Source organism: Staurois parvus, unplaced genomic scaffold (genome assembly GCF_062004578.1).
Source record: "Staurois parvus isolate SC_StPar_1 unplaced genomic scaffold, SC_StPar_1.0 ptg002113l, whole genome shotgun sequence".
NCBI classification, from domain to species: Eukaryota; Metazoa; Chordata; class Amphibia; order Anura; family Ranidae; genus Staurois; species Staurois parvus.
The window spans coordinates 888,871-899,365 of NW_028319909.1; the positions used below are offsets into that span (position 1 = coordinate 888,871).

At 39.8% G+C, this 10,495-nt stretch overlaps 1 protein-coding gene across 1 annotated transcript; it reads left to right on the forward strand.

The window, feature by feature from the left end:
• The first annotated feature begins 1,797 nt into the window (after nucleotides 1-1,797).
• Nucleotides 1,798-7,651, forward strand: LOC149432685 (chemerin-like receptor 1). The gene is made up of 2 exons (XM_089664968.1): nucleotides 1,798-1,967; nucleotides 5,373-7,651. Exon 2 carries the CDS (start codon nucleotides 5,417-5,419, stop codon nucleotides 6,407-6,409), a length of 993 nt encoding a protein of 330 aa, XP_089521094.1. The 5' UTR covers nucleotides 1,798-1,967; nucleotides 5,373-5,416; the 3' UTR covers nucleotides 6,410-7,651.
• Nucleotides 7,652-10,495: the final 2,844 nt, after the last annotated feature.

A 10,495-nucleotide genomic window follows, 5' to 3' on the forward strand; every position in this document is an offset into this window, starting at 1 on the left:
GAGATCATAACCCCCCTTATGTATTATACATGGAGATCATATCCCCCCTTTAGTATTATACATGGAGATCATATCCCCCTTATGTATTATACATGGAGATCATATCCCCCCTTATGTATTATACATGGAGATCATATCCCCCCTTATGTATTATACATGGAGATCATATCCCCCCCTTATGTATTATACATGGAGATCTTATCCCCCCTTATGTATTATATATGGAGATCATATCCCCCTTATGTATTATACATGGTGATCATATCCCCCTTATGTATTATACATGGAGATCATATCCCCCCTTATGTATTATACATGGAGATCATATCCCCCCTTATGTATTATACATGGAGATCATATCCCCCCTTATGTATTATACATGGAGATCATATCCCCCCTTATGTATTATACATGGAGATCATACCCCCCTTATGTATTATACATGGAGATCATATCCCCCTTATGTATTATACATGGAGATCATATCCCCCTTATGTATTATACATGGTGATCATATCCCCCCTTATGTATTATACATGGAGATCATATCCCCCCTTATGTATTATACATGGAGATCATATCCCCCTTATGTATTATACATGGAGATCATATCCCCCCTTATGTATTATACATGGAGATCATTTCCTCCCTTATGTATTATACATGGAGATCATATCCCCCCTTATGTATTATACATGGAGATCATATCCCCCCTTATGTATTATACATGGAGATCATATCCCCCCTTATGTATTATACATGGAGATCATATCCCCCCTTATGTATTATACATGGAGATCATATCCCCCCTTATGTATTATACATGGAGATCATATCCCCCCTTATGTATTATACATGGAGATCATATCCCCCCTTATGTATTATACATGGAGATCATATCCCCCCTTATGTATTATACATGATGATCATATCCCCCCTTATGTATTATACATGGAGATCATATCCCCCCTTATGTATTATACATGGAGATCATATCCCCCCCCTTATGTATTATACATGGAGATCATATCCCCCTTATGTATTATATATGGAGATCATATCCCCCCTTATGTATTATACATGGAGATCATATCCCCCTTATGTATTACACATGGAGATCATATCCCCCCTTATGTATTTTACATGGAGATCATATCCCCCCTTATGTATTATACATGGAGATCATATCCCCCCCTTATGTATTATACATGGAGATCATATCCCCCCTTATGTATTATACATGGAGATCATATCCCCCCCTTATGTATTATACATGGAGATCATATCCCCCTTATGTATTATACATGGAGATCATATCCCCCCTTATGTATTATACATGGAGATCATATCCCCCCTTATGTATTATACATGGAGACCATATCCCCCCTTATAGATTATACATGGTGATCATATCCCCCCTTATATACTATACATGGAGATCATATCCCTCCCTAATGTATTATACATGGAGATCATCTACACCGAGTTCACTATATGAACCACTGATGTATTTATACAAACCTTTTTACAACCTATCCTCTTTGATGGCTGAGGCGCGGCTTAGCTAATATATATGGGGAGGACATAATCCATAGAGGGGGGTGATGAGCCATGCTAAACCTCCATTGTCTCCTTTTTCCAGCATATGATTTCATGACACGGTACGGGGCTCTTTAACACTGAGAATAAAGTCACATGACCAATGGAAATATTCTTTATCATACAGAAGCCATAGCTAAACCTTATCTTATCGTACATAAGTTCACTTTTCTTTTAGACACGAGGAACTTAGAATTCTTAACCCGATCCCTTTGGTATTGCCAGATAACGTCATAGCCAGTCTTAGACTCAAAAAAACCCTCAAAAAACAAAAAAAAAACCAGCACTATACTGAGTGCATATATATTGCTGAGCTGTGCTGGAGCTAAACACGCAGAAAACGTCTACCAGAAGAAACCCGACTTCAGGTAAGGAGAATAATATGATAAAAAGAATTCAGACGGGATTGTAATTATCTTTACATTTAAAAAAAATATATTTAGGAAATCTGTTGAGTGAAGGAAATGTTTTCTATAGCATTCTATTCGTTGAGTAACTGATACATAATAAATAGTGGTCAGATAGACATAACTTTGCCTGTTGCACTATTATTAACCCCTTAGTGACTAAGGCCCATGATGGAAACTGACTTCTGGAAAACGTAGATTAAAAAACGTCAGTTTAGCCGCGTTTGCATACCGCGTTTATGCGTGTTTATGAGCGTTTGCGTTTAGAAGAATTTTCTTTAAGATAACCTCAGGAGACCTTCCAAAATGCCCAGAATGCGCTGAAAAACTGTAAAAAAATTAACTATCTCAGACACTTTGAGAGAAATAGAGAGAGCAGAAGCAGAGAGAGCAGTATGTGTTCAGATTAGCTGTCTTTTTTCTTTGTTTGGATGTGTTACTTGCTACTACCATAACATACCACCAAGGAACAACTCAAAATACATTCTCCTGCTCATGATGATCACAGCTATACCACATGTGTGTATATTGTTGTTTGTACCTGTAGTAAGGCCTGGACATGATATTGCGCATTTTGCTTTTTTCTATCCTACCCAGAAAATTCTTCCCAAAATTTACTGATCTTGACCTTTAACTCTTACTTGACCCTAGTGCTAACCCTGGCACTGACCTAAATCTAACCTTGATCTAGGTATTTTTTTTCTTTATTATATTTTATTATTATTATTATTATGATTATTATTATTATTAACCACTTCCAGTCCGGACACTTTTACCCCCTTCCTGTCCAGGGCAATTTTCAGCTTTCAGAGCTATCACACTTTGAATGACAATTGCGCGGTCATGCAACACTGTACCCAAATGAATTTTTTAACATTTTTTTTAGACAGATAAAGCTTTATTTTGGTGGTATTTATTCACCGCTGGGATTTTTATTTTTTTTGCTATGTAAATGAAAATGTCCAAAAATTTTGAAAAAAGTGTTTTTTTTATAAAATTTTGCAAATAAATAATATTTCATCATAAATCTTTGCCAAAATTTATTCCATTATCTTTTTAGTAAAAAAAAAATCCAAATTAGTTTATAACCAAAAATTATAATTTTTTAAACATTTTTTCATTTCATTTCATTTCATTTCAGTGATCACATGATCGGGACCTCGTACAGAGGTCCCTTCCGACAATCGGTGTTTCACTGTGTCCGGAGGACACAGCGGGCACCGGATCGCGGTCCTGCGCGCTTCCAGGTAGCGCGCACAAGCAGGGTGCGAGGAGGCCGTTTATAAACGGCCAACCGACCCTGCACTGCCACCGTCCGACCGTTTATATGCAACGGCCAGTCGGGAAGTGGTTAATATTAGTATTATTATTATTATTATCTAACCTTGATCTAGGTATTTTTTCTTTATTTTATTTTATTCTTATTCCTATTATTATTACTATTAGTATTATTATTTTCTTTTTTTTTTACATAAATTTGTTTACTTTTTTTCTGCAATGAGAGAAAGGTGCAATGTATCTTTCACCCATTCAGAGAAAAAAAACCCCCAAAAAAAACAGTGACTGATCACTGTGATAGCCAATCAGAGGGCTACCACAGTGATCAGGTGACCCAAAACCGGGACTCCTCGGTCCAGATTGTTGGTACGGGTCCCGGGGCTCCCGGTGACAGTCCAGTCTTTTTTGCTGGAAGCGTGCTGTGTGGCCCCATGGAAAGCAAGCCCAGTTCTGTGAGGCCAGATATATGCGTATGCTCGGAGCGAAGGGGTTAATCATATATAGTGGTCAGTAAGCATCTTGAACTTTTGCGCACATGCATTGGAAAACATTTTTTACATTTCTTGTTTCTGTGGGAATCTGTAGACAGAATGTGGCATCTTTGCTAACTTTTGTATGCAGAGGTAGGTCACTATAGGTCTACAGCTGTATAGAAATTCCTTTGGAGACACACAATTCGCATGCTCAGTATATTGTAGGACATTGGATGGATTAGAATTATTAGATGTTTAAGATGTTGATTTCCATGTTTCCATTTTTGGTGTATTTGTATTAACATTCTAATGTCTCTTTCTCCATTACTTCATAATTGGAACAGTGAATTTTACTATAAGGACATGCAGGGCTTGTTTACTCAGAGACACCCTTCTTGTCTCTGCCCCCCCACCCCCCAACCTCCAAGCACTATCACTTGGTTGGAACCCCTATCCACCTCCCAGTTCCAACCCGTTCAGAAAATATAGAACCAATAATCATTTTGTGGTGCTAAATAACTTGCATTGAATTTGTTAATGATAACAAGGAAATCAGCAAAATAGATCCCTTGCAACCAGCAAGAATACAGTCCCCAGAAACAGTAGATCCCTCAGCAAAAATATATCCACTTTAGCAACAATAGAGCCCCCCAGCAGCAATACTTCACCCCAGCAGCTGGAAGTATGGAGACCATCACCACTGAGGAAACGTACACAGATGAAGACTTTGATACCACTATGTTTGAAATTCTCAATATTTCATACATGGTGGTTCTATCTGGGATATGTTTGCTGGGAATAACTGGAAATGGTCTGGTCATCTGGTTTGTTGACCGCAGAATGAAGAAGACGGTCAACTCCCTTTGGTTCTTGAGTTTGGCTTTTGCCAATTTTACCTTCTGCCTCCTTTTCCTTCTGACACAAACCTCTTTTTAATACTGTAGTGAAACAATGGAAATTGCTAAAGGATAAGTTCATCTTTTGTAACATGTTACATGTTACACCCATATTCAGGGCATAACATGTTATGATCAGACCGGCCCCTGCTCCCCCATGATCCCCGTTTTGTCAGCTAGCAGGGGATCTTCTCCGCCCTCGCTAGATGTCAAATAAAAAAAAAATGTGGCTGTGTGAGGCTCCGCCCACATGGGTGCGTCACTCATTCACAGTCATCTGTAAATGAAAGACTACAAGTCCTCACACCCTTAGCGGCTGTCAGCTTGCAGTCCTCAATGAACTACCGATGGGCTGTGAAGCGCCATGGTAGTTCATTCATTCTTCCTCCCAGTATATCTGCTTGGTCGTACATCCCATACAAGCAAGCAGATATACTGACAGATCTGCAGGAGACCTGCATGCCACCAGCGATCTGCCGATTCCTGGTGCAATGGTTTACAGGTTCCTGCAGACAAAAATAATAAATGCACATGTTGTTACCTGCAAACAAATGTGCATTTATTATTTTTTTCTAAAAGTTGAACTTATCCTTTAAGGAAAACCCATTCAAGGGAAATTTTCCCCCAGTTGGTTTTCTCGGGATGTTTCTTCAGAGGTCTTCAGAAGTCACAATGTTCATTTGTTCGGTATTGATGAAATTTTTTTATTTTGGTTCTAGAGAGGATCAAAACTTCATCTCTGACATCTGATGTGTTTGGAAGTATGGAGACCATCACCACTGAGGAAACGTACACAGATGAAGACTTCGATACCACTATGTTTGAAATGCTCAATATTTCATACATGGTGGTTCTATCTGGGATATGTGTGCTGGGAATAACTGGAAATGGTCTGGTCATCTGGTTTGTTGCCTTCAGAATGAAGAAGACGGTCAACTCCCTTTGCTTCTTGAGTTTAGCTTTAGCCAATTTTACCTTCTGCCTTTTCCTACCTTTAAGTGTCACTTACATTGCTCTTGGCAATCACTGGCCATTTGGAACCTTCATGTGCAAGCTTAACTTTCTCATATTATATCTCAATCTGTCTGCCAGTGTCCTACAACTCACCATCATCAGCATTGATCGCTGCATCTCCGTAGTCTTCCCTGTTTGGTGTCAGAGCCATCGCACCGTGAGACTGGCTGCGAAAGTCGTTCTTACTGTTTGGATTGTATCTCTTCTACTCAATGTACCTTACTTCATAAATACACATGTAGAGGAAGACGATGATAACTTTTTGGTTTGTTCGAAAGAATGGTCGATGCAAAGTGCACAGATTATAATAAGATGTATTGTTCTGTTTGTTATACCTTTTACCATCATTATCTTCTGCTACACTGTGATCTTTTTGCGTGTTCAAAGAAATCTCGGAGCAACATCTACCAAACCCTTCAAAGTTATTGCTTCTGTCATCATTTCCTTCTTTATTTGTTGGCTTCCTATCCATGTATTTTCCATCTTGTATTTATATGAAAATAACACATGGGGTCATCATTTTAGGCTCGTGACTTTTATAGGTGCAAATATATCAGCTTTGATGGCTTATTCCAACAGCTGTGTTAACCCCCTTCTCTATGTCTTCGTTGGCCAAGACTTCAAGGGAACATTTTGGAGCGCCATTAAATCTGAGTTTGAGAGAGCTTTCACTGAGGACGCCAAGCTGACCGATCCAAAGAGACGCACAGTTTTACCTGATCATGTGATAAGCCAAGTGTGATAATGTTGTCTCAAGACACAAAAACCTCCCTAGCGGTCTGATTATGTCCATATTTCTGTGCTCAAAGCGGTACCATTTTTTTGCATGGAAATATGTATTTTTTTTATTGTAGGCCTGTAATTCTTAGGAATAACTCACTGAAATCTGTCCGAACAAGAGTCTAGTAAACATCCCGGGTATGATAAAACTTGAAACACGAAATCATAAATTATAATATAATTAATAATCATAAAAATAATAATATAATAATAATAAATTTAATTCAATAATATAATCAAACCAAAAACACTGAAATTTTAAATATAGCGCCAAGTTAGCACATCACTGAGCGAAGTCGAAAAATCGTTTTCAGTGTCTGATGAGGAATTTCCCCCACAAATCATTATCACTCAATTCTGCAAGTGGTTCTGATTTACTATCGCTGTTCTCTAGCCGGTCTAAAACCGCTTTTGACCTAAAGGGACGCTTTTTGGACGCCATGGACGTTTCTCAGTTTCCAGGCAGAAAGAACAGTAAAAATGCAGGCAGGGCGCCGGACAAAGCACTCGGGACAAAATGTATGTGAAATGGGTTGATACAGGAATGTTATACTATGTGATTTTAGTGAATTTAGTGAATGTCACTTTTTGTCATTTTTGAATTTCCCGCCGTTCCGTCCCCTGTACGTCCCGACACTCGCAGGGGACGGAACCCAGATGACAGATGCTGGCATCCGCCGGATTACATTGCCGGGGACACTGCAGGAGGGACATCGCGGGAGAGCAGGACAAGGTAAGTGACCGAGGGATCGCGGAGCAGCGCCGCATAGTATTCCCAAGTGTAGCTCGGGGTTACCGCTTGTGGTACTGAAACTTTACCCCGAGCTACACTCGGGAATACCGCCAGGGGGGTTAAATCTGCATTTGAGAGAACTTTCACCGAAGACGCCAACCTGACAGATCCAAAGAGATCGCAGATCTTTACCTGATCATGTGATAGAGTTGTTTTGAGACATAAAACGGAATGATTTGCCTACCTTTGCACTTAATGTGCATTATCTGTATAAATAAATGTGGTTGGATATTCTAAGGGCCCTTAATAAAGTGTATTGAAAGCAAAATATTTTTTGTTAAATTGCCAAGGAGTAAGGGATGGTTAAAATCCCAGTCATTATTTTTTTTTTTTTATATTACTGTATGATTTGTAAACATTTGCACATTAATGTACTTTATCTACAACAATAAATGTGGTTGAGTACTCTAAGACATGGTTTTTCAAACGGGATGCCGGAAAGAGTCCTCAGGGGTGCCGCGACCACATCCTGGTTTGAGCGTTACTGTGTTAACCATGGCGAGGCCTGTTCTGAGTGGAACCTGTCCTGTTAAACCGCTGTGTGGTCTTGGCCACCGTGCTGCAGCTCAGTTTCAGGGTCTTGGCAATCTTCTTATAGCCTGGGCCATCTTTATGTAGAGCAACAATTCTTTTTTTCAGATCCTCAGAGAGTCCTTTGCCATGAGGTGCCATGTTGAACTTCCAGTGACCAGTATGAGAGAGTGACAGCGATAACACGAAATGTAACACACCTGCTCCCCATTCACACCTGAGACCTTGTAACACTAACGAGTCACATGACACCAGGGAGGGAAAATGGCTAATTGGGCCCAATTTGGACCTTGTCACTTAGGGGTGGAGTCACGTTTGTTGCCAGCGGTTTAGACATCAATAGCGGTGTGTTGATTTATTTTGAAGGGACAGCAAATTTACATGTTACACAAGCTGTACACTGACTACGTCACATTGTAGCAAAGTGTCATTTCTTCAGTGTTGTTACATGAAAATAGAGAATCAAATATTTACAAAAATGTGAGGGGGGGGGCTCACTTCTGGGAGATACTGTATGTATATATACATTGTATACAGTCCGGGGGAGGGGGGTATTCACTTCTGGGAGATACTGTAAGTGTACTGTTGCTGGCAAAGCAGAAATCTGTGCAGGCCGCCCACCCACATCCCACATCCCACTAACTAATGGCGTCATCAGTTTCTAAAATCATACTAAACCCAGGACCCGGCATTCACTATATCTAATCTCCCACAATACACAGAATATGGACATTATTTATTTATTTCAGGTATTTATATAGCACCATCAATTTACGTAGCACTTTACATATATATTGTACATCCACATCAGTCCCTAAACCTCAAGGGGCGTACAATCTACGGTCCCTAACTTACATCCATAAATGGCATTGTTTCTTTACACAGTACGGGGCTCTTTAACCCCTTGACGCTGACGTAACACAAATATGCGGCCTCACGGAACTGGGCTTTTTTCCATGGGGCCTCATATTTGCGTACAGGGGCGGACTGACCATTTGGAAACTCGGGCACTGCTCGAGGGCACGGGGTCAGTATTGGGCCCCATGAGATGCCCCTGGTACCTTTTACATAGGTTTTTTTGAGTTTGGGCAAGGACACAGGGGCCCCATGATCCCCTATTGCCCAGGGGCCTCATGAGTTGTCAGTCCGCCCCTGTTTGCGTACCTGTCTTTGTGCTGGGAGCGCACCGCATGGCATGCTCCCAGCACAAAGACCGCAGTGTCACTGAGAGCATCGGGTCCCGTTCTAACGATCGGGACCTGAGACTCCCGATTCCAGGTCACATGATTGCTGTGATAGTCTCTGATTGGCTATCACAGTGATCAGTCACTGTACAGCCCGCCCCCCCCTGTTTTTTTTCTCTCTCTGTGAACAGAGGAGAGAGATAAATTGTATCTCTCTAACTCCTGAGGGGAAAATTATTTTTTATTAATTAAAAAAAAAAAGATAAATAAATAAATATTAAAAAATAAAAGAAAAAATAAAGAAAAAATACCTAGATCAAGGTTTGATCTAGTTCAGTGCCAGGGCTAGTGTTGGGGTCAAGGGCAGAGTCAAAGTTCAAGATCAAAAGGTCAGGGTCAAAGGTCAGGATTTGAAAAAAAAATTGGTATTAGTGTCAGTGTGTTTTAGGTAAAAAAAGACAAAAACAAAATGTGCACTATTGTTTCTGGGCTGTACTACGGGTACAAACAACAAATAACATACACATATATGGTATCGCTGCGATCGTCAAGAGCAGGAGAATTTATTTTGGGTTGTTTGTTGGAGGTAGGTTATGGTAGTAACATGAAACACACAGTGAAATAAAAAATGATTTTTTTTTACTATTTTGGGCCAGTTTTCCTTTGATAATAAAAAAATTAGGCGATGTCCATTACCATTTACCACCAAATGAAAGCCCAATTTATCCTGAAAAAAACCGCAATATAATCCACCTGGATATACAAAGTAGTTGTGATGATGATATGTACGGTTTTACTAACACATGTCAACTTTGCAAAATTGTGCTTAGGCATTTCGATTTGTTTTACCCTTAGGCGTGAAGGGGTTAACACTGAAAATAAAGTCATATGAATAACTGGAAATGTTCTTTCTTAACCATTAGCCGCCCGGCCAATGGCCGTTTGGCGGCTTGAAAGTTGCTTCTCCACTCCGGGTGCACGCCATTTGGCGTGCTCCCGCACATGCACCGTTTGCGCTAATGCAGAGCGGCGCAGCAGCTCGATCTATCACCGGGCGTGTACCTCGGACACGGCCGATGACAGATCCGAATACCGGCTCCGTTGCAGGTACCATGTGACCTGCTGTGACCAATCACAGCAGGTCACATGACAGTTGTATACAATGGATGGCTTCATTCATGATGCCATCCATTGTATACTAGTGCCTAGCTGTGAATGGTCACAGCTAATCACATGCACATGTCATGTGATTAGCTGTGACCAAATCACAGCTAAGCACAAAAAAAAAAAAAAAAGCTGAATGAATCCATTTCATTCAGGTAAATGCTTGCTTATAGCAAAGTATTTCTTTGCTATAAGCAAATTGTGTAAAAAAAAAAAAAAAAAATACTGATCACTTCCCCAAAGTAGTACAATGTTACTATGGTAACATTGTACTACTTTGGTCATAGTAAAATATGAAAAAAAATGTTAAAAAAAAAAAAAAAAAGTAATAAAAAATTAAAAAAAAAAATATATATATATATATATATTTTTTTTT

Bases quoted from the DNA above. Each gene is read 5' to 3' on its own strand.
- LOC149432685 (XM_089664968.1), top strand. From the start codon at position 5,417: ATGGAGACCATCACCACTGAGGAAACGTACACAGATGAAGACTTCGAT.